Below are 17,766 nucleotides of genomic sequence, written 5' to 3' on the forward strand. Positions count from 1 at the left end.
TGCCTGTGGTATCATCCGGCAGCAGGATTCTGAGGAGCGAGCCCTGGAATGTCCTTAGGGAATCAGAATGGTTGGAACTGGAACAGAACTCAGTTGCAACCGTTGTCATGGTATATCTTTTATACAAGGATGGTGGTTGGCCTCTTTGGCTGAGTTTACAGCTTCAGGAGGAGTGGTCAAGGAGCCTGGGGCTTGGGCCTGAGCATCAGGTCAACTGAACTGAGTCTGATGGTTAACGGGACGCCATAGCCTCTGTAGTCATCTATTCCACAGTTACCAGGTTTTAACTGGGTGCTGCAAAGAGAAAGAGACAATCTTCGGAATCAGGGAAAACCCTTGAGGTGTCAGGGAATCAGCGATTTCAGAGAAAATATTCTAAAAAAGGTGTACCTCCCCGGAACTTCATGAATGACTTCTCAGCACTTCGTGTTCTTTCAAAGTCTAATAATAAAAAAAAAAATGACTTCATCCTAGCAGCGAGGAATCCTGATGCTTTCAAAGCTCTGTCTTAGTTAATTGCTATTTGGAAATAACCTTGACTGTAAGACAGAATTATAAACTGTTCAGCTCGGTGCATCCTCATTTTGTTTTATGGACTTCTTTGTTAAAGCTGGCATTCCTGAAGCTCTGTGAGGCAGGTCTTGGCATTTGCATTTGAAGAGGAGAAAGCAAGTTCAGATTGTTTGAGTAACTTACCTAAAATCTCTAGTTGAGGCGTGTCTCATTTTGAAATCTGTGAAAAACTTTGGTGCTGGAAAACCTATGTGGACCTTAGTGGGAGGAAAATAATCTTAAAGAATTAAAAAAGAAAGAAAGAAGGGAGAAAACCAAAAAGGGGAGGAAGGGAAGAAGGAAGGAAAGAGAGAAGGAAAGAGGGGAGGAAGGGAAGAAAGGAGGGAGGAAGGAATGAAAGGAGGAAAGAAGGGAAGAAGGAAGGGAGGAAGGAAGGAAAGAAGGAAGGAAGGAGGGGACGAAGGGAGGGAAGGAGGGGAGGAAGGGAGGGAAGGAGGGAGGAAGGAACAAAAGGAGAGAGGAAGGAACGAAAGGAGGAAAGAAGGGAAGAAGGAAGGGAGGAAGGAAGGCGGGAGGGAGCGAGAGAAAGAGTAAACTACTATTTTTGCCATTATGGTGAATTTGATAATATAAAATATCTTATCATTAAATGCCTGTGTGTAGGGCACTTTGCCAAATGTTAGAAATGTAGTGTTAAAAACCCTCCAACATTTGAGATCATTTTGGGTTGGGGTTGTAGACCACACAAATAAAAATCAAACAGATTCTAAACAACGCAGACCAGTTGCTGAATGCCCCTGGCGCGGCCGGCTGCATCTCCTCGTCACGTGCAGGTTTCACCACATCCCTGACACTGGGTTCTGAGTGCCTTCTGCGAGCACGGCAGGCCTTCGGCAGGCACTCGTCAAGTGAATTCTACTTTATATATTTAATACAGGCCGAAAGCCAGGGTGTGTTGCCATGAGAACCGGGATTGCAGGGGGCTTATGGGATGTTTTGAAATGTGATGAAAAGGCAAAATTTGTGTGCAAGCACTGGGCAGAAGGAGTAACCCACCCGCCGAAGCCCACGACAACTCCTGAACCCAAATGTCCGGAGGATTGGGGCGCCAGCAGTAGAACGAGTTTGTGTTTCAAGGTGAGTATCAATTATAAAGCTGATAAGAGAATCTGGAGTATGCTTCAGCCTAAAGAATCACCTAAGGACACAAAAAACAAACAAACAACAAACAAAAACCAAAACACTGTGCCCAGACTCCACCTGTAGGTATTTAGAAAGTCTGATTTGATTAACTTGGGGATCAGGTGTTTTAGAAGAGCTCCTTGGGTGGATGCATTTAGACCCACAAATGTAACCAACAACGTAAACACAGCGCACAGAAGTTGTTTCTCACCTGCTTTGCCACTATCACCTCCTCTCTGCTTCTCTCCTTTCTCCCAGGACTTCTAGATCTACCTCCCTCCTCTCCCCTCTTCCCCACTTCCTCCCTCCCTTTCTTCCCCTCTTACCCTCCCTTCCTCTGTTCCTCCCTTCCTCTGTTCCTTCCTTCCTGCTTTCCTTCTTTTCTCCTTCCTCCCTTCTTCCCCTCCTCCCCCTCCCCATCCCGTTCCTCCTCCTCCTTCTCCTCTTCCTTCTTCTTCTCCTTCTTCTTCTCCTTCTCCTCCTCCTCCTCCTCCTCCTTCTCCTTCTCTCTCTCTCTCTCTCTTTCTCTCTCTCTCTCTCCCCCCCCTTCTCTTTCTTTCTCCAATGGGGTCTTGCTCTGTCATCTAGGCTGGAATACAGTGGTACAATCATGGCTCACTGCAGCCTCAAACTTCTGGGCTCAAGTGCTCCTCCCACCTAAGCCTCCCAAGTAGCTACAAGTATGCATCACCATGCCTAGCTAATTTTGAAAATCTTATTTTAAGTAAAGATAGGTCTCACTATGTTGCCCAGGCTAGTCTCAAACTCCTGGCGTCAGTTGATCCTCCCACACAGACCTCCAAAAGCTCTGGAATTACAGGCATGAGCCACTGCACCCAGCCTCTTTTTGTCTTGATAGAAATTTCAGTTTCCTGTCACACTGTTATATTGCAATTCATTTTTTTCCATGCTCTTGAGCCCAAGTTTTAACTAACAAAATTGATAAACTGTTCTACAATAATGCCACAGAGGTATTCTAAAGGTATCCCTTTTTCTGATTTAACCCTGATGAGTATAATGATGGGCGAGGAAAGGAAATGATACGTTGGGGCACATGGCTTTTCAATGCCCATTAAATGACAATTCAATATTCTACCACTATTTAATACATTCAGAGTTTAGGCCATTCCTTTCCTCTTTATGCAATCAAATTCACTAAAGCCAACAACCAGACAAAAAAAGAAACCCAGAAAATAACAAACAAAAACCCCAATGAATTAAGGATTTGGGTCTTTTACTCTTTCTCTTTTATAAGTCACATCCTTTCTAGAGAAAATTAGACTTAGCCAAATACAGAAATGTACCTACTGTATTAGTCTGTTCTCACACTGCTATAAAGATACTGCCTGAGTCTGGGTAATTTAAAAAGGAAAGAGGTTGAATTGACTTCCAGTTCCACATGGCTGGAGAGGCCTCAGGAAACTTAGCATCATGGTGGAAGGGGAAGCAGGCACCTTATTCACAGGGTGGCAGGACAGAGAAGACCACTTGAGAGTATAGGAGAAGCTACCACTTATAAAACCATCAGATCTGAGAAGTCATTCACAAGAACAGCATGGGGGAAACTGCCGTCGTACTCCACTTCCCTCCCTCAATGTGGGGATTACAGGTCCCTCCTTCGACATGTGGGGATTACAGTTTGCGATGAGATTTGGGTGGGGACACAGAGTCAAACCATATTACCTACCTACTGCTTAATGATACCGTTTTCTAATAGTCCTGCTCTCTGTACTTTTATTCAATCCCTTTGAATGGCATATGGCCATGACATGCCCTGTAAGACAGTTTGGCAAGGCTGATGAAGAATTTGCATCAGGATGAGGCTATGTAGTCTTTTCTAACTCAAGAGGAGTATGGTTAATTGAGCTGGTCACTCCCACTAATAGAAATAGGAATCCAGGAAGTCTTCAGTCCAGATTGGCCATCAGATTTAATAACACAATTTAAATAGAAGGCGATGTATTGGGCTAAGACAGAAGAGATTTGTAAATGGATTATTTGAGGACTAACACAAAGAAAATCAAGTATTTTATTGTTACCTCTGGAAACTTTTGGGTTACTACACAAAGGTCGGATTCATCTTATTCCTAGCCTTTGCCTGAGGATGTTAGGCTATGGAGATTTATTGCAGTTTTTCGAGAGAATCAGCAGTTTTACCCAGAGCTGAGAAGTGAACCAGGGGCTTCAGTAGAGAGAATTTTCAGATGGATGTTCAACAAATCAAAATATGTGCTTGACTAGAAATTAGATGGTTTTAGAGGTACTTGGGGTAGGGTTTGTTTGGAAATATATAGACCACCTTTATAAATATTAAGGTGTGAGAATTATTAATGAAATTCAGCTGATAGTAAATTTAGTTAAAAAAATAAAATCTTATATCATAGTCTAGCAAGTTGAGGCATCGTAGGAGTCTGGGATATACTGATGTAGATACTTACTTAAACACCTTTGTCCAGATAGCTTGAGTCAAGTTAGGGTCAAGGTGAAGGTTGTCTTCGGCTGCTTAATGACAACTTGGGCAACCATAGTGCCTTGGAAACAAATTTTTTTCCCCATAAGCCTGTGATGTGGGGGTCATAACTCATGAGGACCAATGCACGAGAATTAGAAAAGTCAATGGCCACAAATACCTCCTTTCTATTTACATACTGGGGGGTGTGTCCCAGACTGTCACTGTTGACTGCATTTCACTATTCTCTCTGCGGTCCTCTGAATGTTATGACCCAATTCCTAAATCATATAATCTTTTAAATTTAATTTAGCTCATAACTCCCTGCCAGATGGGTGTCTGTGGTTGCATGTGCTTCAGTAGCTCTTGAAATGTACAACCACAATGAAAAATACAAGGCGGTATTGAAGGACATCACCAACAAAATGTTGAAACATTGCCAGTTTATTCATTGTTTAAGCTGAACACAATAACAAACCGTGCACAGTTTTAGGAAAGTTATTTTCCTTAAAATTCTTTTTATTCATGTTTACTTTCTTTGTATCAAAAGCTTCTTTCATTTTTTTCCATCTCAATGCCACTTTTTACACTTAACCAAATTAATCTTGGCTTCTACAAAGAGCTGTATACATAACCCACATGCCTAAAGCTCCTAAGATTTTCATCTAATTTCTCTTATGCTATAAAATAATTTTATTTTCTAAGGTTTTCTCAACAAAATAATCCCCCAAGTTTTGTTTACCCAACTATTCACTCATAAATTGATTTTAAAGCAAAAGAATTACATTGTTTTGGGTCATTACAATGTTTTGTTTGTCTGTAAATGAACTCTCATCAAAAGTAAATAATTGTTTCTCTTAATTTGTTTAACTACAAAGTGTAAAATAATTTTTGTAACCATATCATTGTCAGCTGTATGCAAAAGGAAAACACGAGAAGAAAACGTGGTTTGAATCTCGAGATTTTTGTCGAGCTCTGGGTGGAGACTTAGCTAGCATCAATAACAAAGAGGAACAGCAAACGATATGGCGATTAATAACGTAAGTGGTATTTTTATGGATTACTCCTTTTTGTTATCTAGTTGGTGCTTATGAAGTTGAGAAAATTTGTCTGTTTCTGAAATTGTTGTCTCAGGACGCTAGTTTGAGCACCTGTATCATCTCCCAAATCTGTGGGCTCTGTTTGATCTAGTTTTACTTTCAAATCCTTTAATTTTATAAGTGTAAATTCTGCTATGACTTGCTCTATAAAAGTTCAAGATGCTTAATACATACTTGTCTTTCAATACTATACAATTATTTACTCTCAGGCAGTGGCCTGTTTTTAAGATATTTATGGGACATACCAAAATGCACATCTATTGCATACGTCTTCTATTTAGCTGTTGAATCTCTTTACTTGTGTACTATTAATTTATGTTTTGGAGGTAACTTTCAAATGTGGTTAGTCCTCATAAGTTACTGAACTTGCTTCATGCAATAGCATATGCTTTCTTTATGTTTTGGATTTCATAGAGCTAGTGGAAGCTACCACGAACTGTTTTGGTTGGGATTGACATATGGGAGCCCTTCAGAAGGCTTTACTTGGAGTGATGGTTCTCCTGTGAGTAATTTCACTTACTATATAACTTTCTTACTTTATCGTGTATTTATTTTGATGTTATCTTTTTATTTAATCCAAACTTTTAGTAAGACAGGTCATTATGATAGCCACTATCCTGCCATGCAAAGTTGATGTGCAGGTAAACTTCCTAAAACTTGAATGTTTTATACCCTCTTCTAGAACAATAGAAATGGAGACATTTTTGATATTCCCACTAATAATGATTAGGCTTCGTCGGACTTCTCCATTTCCAGGAATGAAGAAGTGAGAGCTTCTGGCACGTGCTGGCAATATTTAGAAGCCCTAGTCATCACAAGAAGTGATTTTGTATAATTTCAGTTCTACCTCTTAATTTCAGTTCTGCCTCCACCAGCAACTTTTCAAGGAACTTTAATGAGGTGGTTTATTTGATGGCTTCATTGACATTTGGGTTTTATATTTACATCTCTGGAAAATACATCATTGTGCTTCGTCCAAAACCCTGTGGGTTATGACTCCACACTGAAAACTCCATCGAGGTCCTAGACCCAGGGCCTCCATTTGTTTCTGCTGTTCATTTTGGCAAAGTTTAGTAGCTCTGTTAGCAATATTTTCTGGGTCTTTTTCTTTTGCAAGAAGAATTAGTTTTATTTCTTTATCCTACACATTTAATAAAGAGAAAAATTCCAAATAACACACTGAAATATTATCCTTTCCAATGGGTTGTAAAATTTAGGAACTCCCAACACTGAGAAGTGGAACTTTGTTGCCAAGTTTTTCCTATATGTAAACCCCCATTTGTGGCCCTTGGATCCATTCTATTTAATAAGAGTAAAGAAAATGTTATAATAATCAATTGTGTACGCAATTCAACATCGCAAGTTTCCATGTGATAAAAGCTGTTTCTTTTCTACTCGTGTTTGTGAACTGTGCTTTCAAAGCAAAACTATTGTGAAAAAAAGTAAATTGATAAAACAATGCAAATATGTCTTTCGTTTTCTATTTGAATGAATGATTGGCATTGGCTTGATACAAATGGTTAATGGTTGTAGTTTGATGTTTCTAATATAGGTTTCATATGAAAACTGGGCTTATGGAGAACCTAATAATTATCAAAATGTTGAATACTGTGGTGAGCTGAAAGGAGACCCTAGTATGTCTTGGAATGATATTAATTGTGAACACCTTAACAACTGGATTTGCCAGATACACAAAGGTATGATCAGCTCTTCTCTCCTTTATCTCAGCTTGGTAGACTAACCTCCTGACACCCCAGTGTCTTTCCTTTATTAGCAGAAGCAAACAAACAAAATAACAGAATCAGGGAACTGTCAGTGGCCATGATTGCATAGGATAAGCATGAAGTTGGTAAGCACAGATAAATGTGCCAAAGGAACAGAGAAGATCAAAAGGCCACCCAGGAGTTCTGGGCAAGAGTCACATCCTCCCAAATAGTTCCCAAGAGCAGCTCTGATCCTGGCCCAGGTTCCATAGCAGTAGAATTTTGTGGGTGTCCTACGCCGTAAGCAGAATAATGCAAATGCAACTGCCGTTTTGGAATTTTCACCTTCTGACCTACGTTAATCATCAAATAGGGGAACATTTCCCCAAGTCTGAATATTCTCAGTATTGATTTCTCAGATAAACGTTCAACACAGTGAACAATCACCTTGGAGTGGCCTCTGATGCTATGAGCCCCACCATGTTATTGATGGTCAAACAATATGCATGCTGACAGTCATTATCTGGGACTTAGAAAGTTCTACATATCCAAGTCAGGCCAGAGGATCCGAGTTCTAATGTTAAGAGAAACCAACACACCAACCATCAAATAAACAAACCTACCCTCAAACCAAAATATACCTCAATACCTCCGTTGTAAATGGATAAATGGAACCACATTGCCCTCTGCTGTTGGGGAATCTTGGCAACCATTTCAGCTCTATAGCTGGAGATGACTTACTGCTTTGTTTATTTTCCATCCTCCTGCTTATTATTGCTTTCAGAGTTTCTAGAATACAAGTAGTCAGTGGTGGGCCATTGTCCTTTAACGGTCTCTTAGCTACCAATGGCTAGTATCCTTTTTGCATTATTGTAGCTCTGCTCTTGCAGATGTTAAATTCAGCAACCCAAAAGCTAGGTAACCTGAGTCCCTTTATCAGCTTTCAACAACATCCAGATATGTCATTAAGTAATTGGAAAGAAAAATATTTCATTTAACTTTTAGTAAATCATATATTTCAGAAAAACAGATTTTCTTAAAGAAAATACATTTTCTATTTTATAAATATTTTATAAACAAATAGTTCACATTTAATCATTTCAACTAATGAAATCATAAATAATTTCACAGATTATAAGATGTCTGACTGAAAAACGAACATCTGTTAAACACCTATTACATACCAATAACTCACGTGTTTTCACAAACTAATCTATTTGGTTTAGTTGACAAAATTAAGGCTAAACGATTGAAACCCAGGCTTGGGATTTGAAGCTAGGCTTTCTGATTCTAAAACTCATGTTCTTTTTTTTCCCTTTCCTTTATGTGATGCTACTTGTGCCTGAAAACTGTGGTGGCTGTAATTTCTGGTGGCTCTGATTGCACCTGATTTGTTTAAGTCTTCACTTCTAATTCTCTTTTCCTTCATTCTGCTCTCCACAACATGATGTACAAATTGGAGAAAGAAAGGGAAGGGAAAAAAGAGAACAACTAAGTTTTTAGCAATATTGACTCATGAAAATAGTGAATATAGAAGGAAATGTAATTAGCAGAAGTTTAAGTACGCTTTATTTCTACTTTGCTCTTGTTTTACAGGACAAACACCAAAACCTGAGCCAACGCCAGCTCCTCAAGACAGTAGGTGTTTTCTTATTTTTTGATCTCTGTACTGATAACCCTTTCCCTGCCTCTTTTTTTTTTTTCTCAATGAAAAATTACTTGCCCTAGGAAGGTAGAGGGCAGAAGTCCTTAATACCTATGAGTGAGAATGTCATGGAAGTTTGAGTCTTCCTCTCCAGACAGAAGCTCATATGCGCAAACATAAGGCATGTTAATACAGTTTCTCAAGGGTTCATGAATCAATTCCAAGGTCCCGGGTTCTTCTTCTTTAGCACATATATTAGTGTCCACTGGCTGCTGTAACCAGTTACCAGGAACTTGGTGGCTTAAAATAACACGCAGTTACTCCCTTACAGTTCTGGAAGTCAGAAATCTGGAATCAATTTCACTGGGCCAAAATCCAGATGTTGGCAGGACCACGCTCCCGTTAGGGGCTCTAAGGGAGAATCTCTTTCCTTGCCTTTATAAACCAGCATCTAGAGCTGCATTCTGTGAACTCATCAGCTCGTGGCCCCTTCCTCCTTCAAAACCAGCAATGTAGCATCTTCTTCCAGTGATCACATTGCCTCTTTCTCTTTTAGTCAAATGTCCCTCCGCCCCTCTGCATAAGGATACTTGTTATTACATTTAGGGCCCACCTAGACGATCCAGGAGAACCCTCCCATCTCTCAAGATCCTAACTTAATCATGACTATAAAGTCCTATTTTCCATATAAGCTAACATTCATAGGTTCCAGGGGTTAGGAACTAGATATCTTTGGGGGCTTTTATTCAACCTACTGTAGCACAGAACTATGGAACCCCATGTGGTGGAAAAAGCCTGAGGGGCCCACTTGATAAGAGAATTCCTTGCTTCTACCCTGAGGCACCCAAGTCCATCTATTAGAAGTTTTGCTTTTTCTTTTTTCCTTCTTATACTGGGGTAAAAGCTGCTTTCTCATAGTTCCCACTCCTCTGATCTAGAACATTATGGGTGCGTTGTATATAAATCCTTGCAGCTATGCTATCATATTGATGAGAGTGACACCCAGAGTTCTTTTACCCGGTAATGACATATGGAACTTAGCTGGGAATACAAAATGGGTCCTTTTTACTGGGTTGGTAGAAAGTGGATATTTTGGCTGAGGATTCAAATGTCTGTGTTTGACGTGGATGTTCTGCTGTTGTGGTCTCTCAGAGTTGCAGACGCCTCTTGATATAGCAGCTCTATCCCTTTCACCTTTGCGTGCTACACACACCAAATTCTTGAATTTGTCTGTGTAAAACTCATGGCGTTTTCTCGTTAACTTTTCAGATCCACCAGTCACTGAAGATGGGTGGGTTATTTACAAAGACTACCAGTATTATTTCAGCAAAGAGAAGGAAACCATGGACAATGCACGAGCGTTTTGCAAGAGGAATTTTGGTGATCTTGTTTCTATTCAAAGTGAAAGTGAAAAGAAATTTCTATGGAAATATGTAAGAGCATCAATACATTTTTTAAAGTTAACAGTTTTGGGGGGAACAGGTGGTGTTTCGTTGTATGGAAAAGTTCTTTAGTGGTGACTTCTGAGATTTTGGTACACCTGTCACCTGAGCAGCGTACACTCTACTGAATGTGTAGTCTTTTATCCCTCACCCCCCTCTTACCTGTCCCTGAGTCCCCAAAGTCCATTGTATCATTCTTATGCCTTTGCATCCTCATAGCTTAGCTTCCACTTATGAGTGAGAATATACGATGTTTGGTTTTCCATTCCTGAGTTACTTCACTTAGAAAAATGGTCTCCAATTCCATCCAGGTTGCTGCAAATGTCATTATTTCATTCCTGAGTAGTATTCCATAGTATATATATACCACATTTTCTTTATCCACTCATTGGCTGATGGGCATTTAGGCTGGTTCCATATTTTTGTGATTGCAAATTGTGCAAATATTAAAAACGTGTGTGCAAATGTCTTTTTCATATAATGACTTATTTTCCTCTGGGTAGATACCCAGTAGTGGGATCGCTGGATCAAATTGTGTTTCTACTTTTAGTTCTTTGAGGAGTCTCCATACTGTTTTGTAGAGTTGCTGTACTAGTTTACATTCCCACCAGCAAGGTAAAAGTGTTTCCTTTTCACCACATCCATGCCAACATCTATTATATTTTTATTTTTTAATTATAGCCATTCTTGCAGGAGTAAGGTGGTGTCACATTGTGATTTTTGATTTACATTTCCCTGATAATTTGTGATGTTGAGCATTTTTTCATAGAGCATCATTGATTTAAGGATGGAACAGTGACATATGATAAACATAATGTCTACCATTGGTACCCCCTAGCACAATTTCTAATTATGTGCTGAATTTGCACCTCCAAAGGTCCAGGTAAAGATGGAAATGCAGGAGGAGGAGGAGGTCATAACACAAGTTATGCCCTATTGTTTAAATATTTAGTGCAGAATTGCAGAACTCAGAATAATTTTTTTGTTTGTTTGTTTTTGAGACAATGTCTCGCTCTGTTGCCCTGGCTGGAGTACAGTAGTGTGATCTTGGCTCACTGCAACCTCCGCCTACTGGGTTCAAGCAGTTCTCCTGCTTCAGCCTTCCGAGCAGCTGGGACTACAGGTGCATACCACCATGCCTGGCTAATTTTTGTGTTTTTAGTAGAGACAAGGTTTTACTATGTTGGCCAAGCTGATCTTGAACTCCTGACCCTAAGTGATCTGCCTGCCCTGGCCTCCCAAATTGCTGGGATTGCAGGCGTGAACCACCGTGCCCAGTCCCAGAACCATTTTTTAGCTTGGATTTTGTGAGGATCCATACTTGTTGGCTTTGAGTTCACTAATTTGATTTGCAAAGATTGTAATTCTTAACTAGTTGTTATATGTCAGTCCTGGACCCTTTGTGTATCATATAGCTTAATTTTTAATTTAAAAATCTGGCTTACTTGGCCCAAATTGTTGGCCAACATATAACACAGTTTGATTATTTATTATAATCATCTTTCTTGGTTGTAACAAAATTGTGATACCATCAATATACCTATCACTGAAGGTATAATTTATTTTTATAATTTATTTTTTCCAAGAGTGCTTTGTTCAGTATCTTTCTGATTAAAATTCTTCATGGCCTCATTGCCAGAGAGGAGGTAACAGAGAGAAGCAGGAAAAAATAAGTTGAACAGTACTGAAATAATAAAAATGCATTTGATTTATAAAGGTACTAGAGTATACTCCGGCTTACCATCATCTTGTGGATATAGCTTGCTTTGAAATTCTCAAGATGTTTTCTAATATTGCACAAATATATATATGAAAATCAAATATATCTATATATAGTGAAATAGTACGTTATAATGAAATTAATACATTTTGGGGTTCCTTTCCTTGCTCATGAATACACGTATTCTCCCAAGTTTGAAAAACAGATATATCCTCCTTGCTTATACACAGATATACATTATATATGTAATATATACATAAAAATGTATAAAAACAAATATTTAAATAATATATATGAAATAAATATATTTAAAATAAATCTATATGTAAAATATATATAGGAAATATATGTAATGTATGTATAATATATATTATACATATCAATTCTCTCACCTCAGCCTTCCAAGTAGATGAGACTACAGGTGTGCACGACCATCTCCCACAGGGTGACTATTTTTCATATATATATTTTGTATATATATTTGACATATAGATTTATTTTACATATATAATTATATTTATTACATTTATAATATAAACATATGATATATTATAAACATATGATAAATTATAAACATGATATGTATAAAATAAATCTAATATATGATTCTTTTTTATATAAAAAAATTTGTACACAATTTAATAACTTGAATTTGTAAAGCAAATGCCTTAAATCATTCTCTATAATATTAAATGCCTACAATAGTTACATTGTTGAAGACATTCTTTAAAACAAAGTAGCCAGTCAGGATTATAGGATTACGCATCAAAGAAAAGACTCTTGCTTTACAAATTCAAAGTATTAAATTGTGTGCATATTTTTTTTTATTTCTAGGAAGAACGTCATATAGAATGTCCTACATTTCTGTAGAAATTCCTCTCTAGAAAAGGTTTCGATTAGGCTGCCTCATTAATATGTATGTTTTGTTCAAGAACTTGCCGATTGTGTGATTCTAAATTAAATTATACGTAAACTTCCTTGTTTCAGGTAAACAGAAATGATGCACAGTCCGCGTATTTCATTGGTTTATTGATCAGCTTGGATAAAAAGTTTGCGTAAGTAAATCAAGCTGGAAACAGCTCTGCTTGGGTTAGTGTTCTAACCGAAACCTAGGAGTTATTTTGGGATTTTTCTTTGTGGAATGCATTTTTTAAAATCCTGCAGCATTCTCAATTGAAATAGCAACTTTAAAAAAAGAATTCAAAATAATTCTATTAAATATTTTCAGCACTACAAATGCCAAACAACTCAAAATTGGGTTCAGTTTTGCAAAACTACACTTTTCTTTGTTTTGAGATGTCATCATCTGTCAGGAAATCATCTACTAAAAAGTTGTGTTAGACATATACAAATACTGAACTTATTTAAAACATTGTAATCCCATCTGGGATGAGAACCTTGCTAACCTTGCTGCTGGGAACCACAGTATCCTTTCCTATTGCCCTGTTCCCCGTGTTAGCAGCATTATTTTGAAGCACACTTTCAAATTGCAGGAAATACTTTCCCTTTAAAAGAGTGATTGTCCCATTTTCTATTAGATATAGGAGCCAGAAAAAGCTGTAGGGACATGAGGAAATTAATACATTTAAGTTTTTTTTTCTTGTACATTAATACATATGTCCTCTAGAGTTTGAAGGGCATATATGTCCTCCTGGCTCATATACAGATTTTTTTAGCCTCATGTATTCCAGGGGACTGCTATTGTCATCTTTGAGCAATAGAGACCTAAATTCAAGGTCCTTATTGTTATTATTATTATTATTATTATTATTATTATTTGAGACAGGTCTCGCTCTGTTGCCCAGGCTGGAGTGCAATGGGTCAATCACAGCTCACTGCAGCCTTGAAATCCTGGGTTCAAGCAATCCTTCCATTTCAGCCTCCTAAGTAGCTGGGATGACAGACATGCACCACCATACCCCACAGGGTCATTATTTTTAAAGAGTACAAATGCTGGATCTTCCTTTGGACAAGGAACGTCATTTTATCATTTCTAATGTGAAAAAGTCAAATTGATGATCTCATGACTGGTCCCCTTCTGGCTCTCACAGTCTCTGAATTTCTGTAGTTTGCAGACATAAGTTTAGGCCACCTACATTACAAGAAACTAGAGTAAACACGAGAATCAGAGAGTGAGCCTAATGAGAAATTCTACACGCTCTGCCTCTCCATGGGTGGTTTGGTTTTGTGGGAATCATGCCCGGGGAGCACGATGGGAGGATTTTTGTCTCTGGCTCATTTCCAGAGTAATCAGGGTCTCCACTTTGCGACTAAAGGTGGTTTCTTCCTGGGAGGGAAAAGAAGACAGCCTAGACATGGCATGAGGGTTCCCACTGCTGAGTGCGATGCATGGAACACACCAAATACTCAGGCATTGGGGGTTTTCCTGCCATTCTCTGGAGGTCTCCCTATTCTGGGTTGACTTGTCCTGCCCCACCAGTAGGCTGTAGCCAACTTTTTTTTTTTTTTTTTTTTGAGACTAAGTTTCATTCTTGTTGCCCAGGCTGGAGTGCAATGGTGTGATCTTGGCTCGCTGCAGCCTCTGCCTCCCAGTTCAAGCGATTCTCCTGCCTTAGCCTCCCAAGTGGCTGGGATTACCGGAGCCCACAACGATGCCTGGCTTATTTTTTTTTTAATTTTAATTTTTAGTAGAGATGGAGTTTTGCCATGTTGGTCAGGCTGGTCTCAAACTCCTGGCTTCAGGTGATCCATCCGCCTTGGCCTCCTGTAGTGGTGGGATTACAGGCGTGAGCCACTGCTCCTGACCTGTATCCAATTATTCTAATGATTGGATCATTGCAAAATGCCTGAATTTTCTTTTCCAGTTGGATGGATGGAAGCAAAGTGGATTACGTGTCTTGGGCCACAGGTGAACCCAATTTTGCAAATGAGGATGAAAACTGTGTGACCATGTATTCAAATTCAGGTAGGCAAGTCATGCATGTTGAATTTGCTTTGTGGCATGGCGTGTCATTTGCCACATGCCTAGACTAAAAGTAGCAAGTTGTGCGCTATGTCAGGCAAGATAAGGAGAGAGAATAAAGGATAATTCTAATTTTAGCAACATAGCAGTTCAATTTATAAGGAGAATGGATGCTTAACATTTACACTAGTAAATGACATAGTTCATCTTCTCACTTCTTCCCAAATTAGGAACCACTTTTTCATGTTCTGATTTGAAAAAAATTATCCAGAATTTGTTTATCTATCTCCTTTATTTCTCTCTGGCTCCTTATTATTCTGCAAAATGGGAATAATGACAGAATCTATCAATTGTTGAAAAGATGAAATCAAATCATACATCTAAAATACTATGTAGATGCTTGGTGTATACAAAGTTTGCTATTGTTAGGTTATTATTATTAGCTATTACCATTTAGGTAATATATCTGCAACATCAAGTACCTGTTTGCTTCATAGGATGCTCTCTATAAAGTGGAACTATTATTAGTTTAAGTAAAACAGCAAAAGGATATTGCATACCTCTAGTCATATGTAAAAGCCAAGTTTGATTACAGTCTAAATAAGTTTTGAGAATTCTTGTAAAATATAAATATATTTTTTTAAATAATGTTTTAAAACATACACATGTGAATCTAATTTAACTATTTTTCTCTTTGCTAGGGTTTTGGAATGACATTAACTGTGGCTATCCAAATGCCTTCATTTGCCAGCGACATAACAGTAGTATCAATGCTACCACGGTTATGCCTACGAAACCCTCGGTCCCATCAGGGTGCAAGGAAGGCTGGAATTTCTACAACAACAAGGTACTAGGAGAATTAGTTGCAATCTTGGCACTGATCAGTATGGAGAGTGACGCAAATCTTTCAGCTCAAAGTTAACTTTTGCTAGCCTCATCACTTTAGAAAATTTTTGGCAAGACTAGGTGAAGATTCGCATGACAAACTCTCTATGGAAATTGAGAGCATACTTGAGATATTACCCACATTGATGTACCCTTTCTCCCGAGGGCAAATAAAACTTTGCAAAGAAAGTGAGTGGGTCATAAAACTAACAGTTTTTTAAATCTGTAGTTGGTGGTGAGAAATTTCTGATTTAGCTATAATCTTCATGAATAATTTGGCTTTTGGTAGAGCAAAGTTGATCATCTTTAGTTAACCCCCATGGTTTTTCTTTTTTTTTTTCTGCCCCCACTTCCATCCCAGTGTTTCAAAATCTTTGGATTTGTTGAAGAAGAAAGAAAAACTTGGCAAGAGGCACGAAAAGCTTGTATAGGCTTTGGAGGGAATCTGGTCTCCATACAAAATGAAAAAGAGCAAGGTATGCGGCCATTTTGCAATTAGTTGTGCATTTAAATATCGAATTTTGACTGCAAAATGGTAAAATATTGCTGACAGTAAATGACTTTTTGGTTTTCCAGTGTAAAAGCTAAGAAAGTGGAAAAAATCAAATGCTTATTGAAAACTATTTTATTCAATTATAGTGCATATTAAGCTGTTTATTTTATATAAAGTCCTTATATAAAGTCATCACAACTCTAAGAAGCAGGTATTATAACCCCATTTTGTGAGTGGGGAAATGGTGCATAGACAGCTTTGAGTGAAGGAGCTTGCCTGTTAAGCAGTCGAGCTGGGAATGAAACCTACGCTTGTCCAGCTTTCTACCAAACCAGTTTGCTCCCAAAGAGTCAAAGAAGAGTACTTCTAGTAATAAGATGAAAAATTGCTGCTTTCCCATTTATTACTCTTCTAGTCACTTGATCGTATAACTTGTAATGCAACACAATTGATATTTTAAATATGAAGTTTGAACAAATTTTGATTTTTTTTTTTTTGAAACAAGGTCTTAACTCTGTTGCCCAGGATTATAACTCACTGCAGCCTCGAGCTCCTAAGCTCAAGCAATCCTCTTGCCTCAGCCTCCTGGGTAGCTAGGGCAGGCCTGAGTCATAATGCTCGGCTAATTTTTTTAAAGTTGTTGTTGTTGTCATTGTTGTTGTTTTGTAGAGATAGAATCTCACTATGTTGCGCAGGCTGGTCTTAACTCCCATCTCAGCCTCCCAAAGTGTTAGGATTACAGGTATGAGCCACCACACCTGGCTTTGAAACATTTTTTGATAAAACATGAAAATAAGAAAGAACTATGAAGGAGAATATTCACCATATTCATAGAGAAGATGGAAAAATCATGATATTGTCATCAAAAGAAAGGTACCCACCATTTGTACCTGATCTTTCTGTGGAGGCATCCACTGAAATAGGTATTAGGTTAAATTGTGACTTGCCCTTTAAGGGGAGTTTTGACCAACTGCAGGAGATTAAGACTAAACTGATGAAGGGTTTGGAAATCACTGCAAGTGAGTCAGTGTTGAAAGACTCTCAGGTTATACAACTTGGAAAAGAGAGGATGTGGATTTTGAAGGATCACCCTGTGTCGCCTCAGATACAAGACCCGGAACCAATGAGCGATGGTCACAGGGAAATAGATTTAGGCTTAAAATTAGGGGTTAGGGGCCATTGTTACAGAATTGATTGGATAGACTGCTTTGTGAGGAAGGTGAAGTTTCTAAAGGGCTGTGAAAATGCTTACACTGGAAGATACTCAGATGGATGCTAGAGCATCCTGTATGTTAGCTGGTATGTAGTACAGAAGATGCTCAACAGTTGTTTGGTTTATATAAAACTTTATAAGGACATGGTAGGAGACCTATGGACTGAATATTCTGTAAGCTCTCTTTTGGTTCTGAGATTCTTTGACTTCTAGAATCATTTATTTCAAAAATGGTGCGAGAAAGAAAATAGAAGAAAAACATAGGAAGTAAGAAAGGCACTAGAAACATGTAGGGTGCTCTCTCAAAAGTCTTATTTGGCTTTGTGAATGCCGCCATGTGCTCTCTGAGAACACATTGTACAATAAATCCCAACCAAGCTTTCACTGAGAACGTTTGACAAGTTGAGCAATTTGTCAGGCACTGAAAGAAAAGGGTCAAACCAAAGCACACAGTACAAGAACATAACATTCACATTTCTCCAACTGGCCTACCCCATT

At 38.4% G+C, this 17,766-nt stretch overlaps 1 protein-coding gene across 1 annotated transcript in view; it reads left to right on the forward strand.

Annotated features, from left to right (window-relative positions):
* Positions 1 to 17,766, forward strand: part of MRC1 (mannose receptor C-type 1) — a 97,830-nt gene that overhangs the window by 55,277 nt on the left and 24,787 nt on the right. Inside the window, 10 exon segments of the mRNA NM_001193925.3 lie at positions 1,451 to 1,650; positions 5,057 to 5,184; positions 5,659 to 5,746; positions 6,797 to 6,941; positions 8,544 to 8,585; positions 9,862 to 10,025; positions 12,742 to 12,809; positions 14,580 to 14,680; positions 15,379 to 15,524; positions 15,924 to 16,038. Of these exon segments, the coding sequence (NP_001180854.2) occupies positions 1,451 to 1,650; positions 5,057 to 5,184; positions 5,659 to 5,746; positions 6,797 to 6,941; positions 8,544 to 8,585; positions 9,862 to 10,025; positions 12,742 to 12,809; positions 14,580 to 14,680; positions 15,379 to 15,524; positions 15,924 to 16,038 (1,197 nt within the window).

Source organism: Macaca mulatta, chromosome 9 (assembly GCF_049350105.2).
Source record: "Macaca mulatta isolate MMU2019108-1 chromosome 9, T2T-MMU8v2.0, whole genome shotgun sequence".
NCBI classification, from domain to species: domain Eukaryota; kingdom Metazoa; phylum Chordata; class Mammalia; order Primates; family Cercopithecidae; genus Macaca; species Macaca mulatta.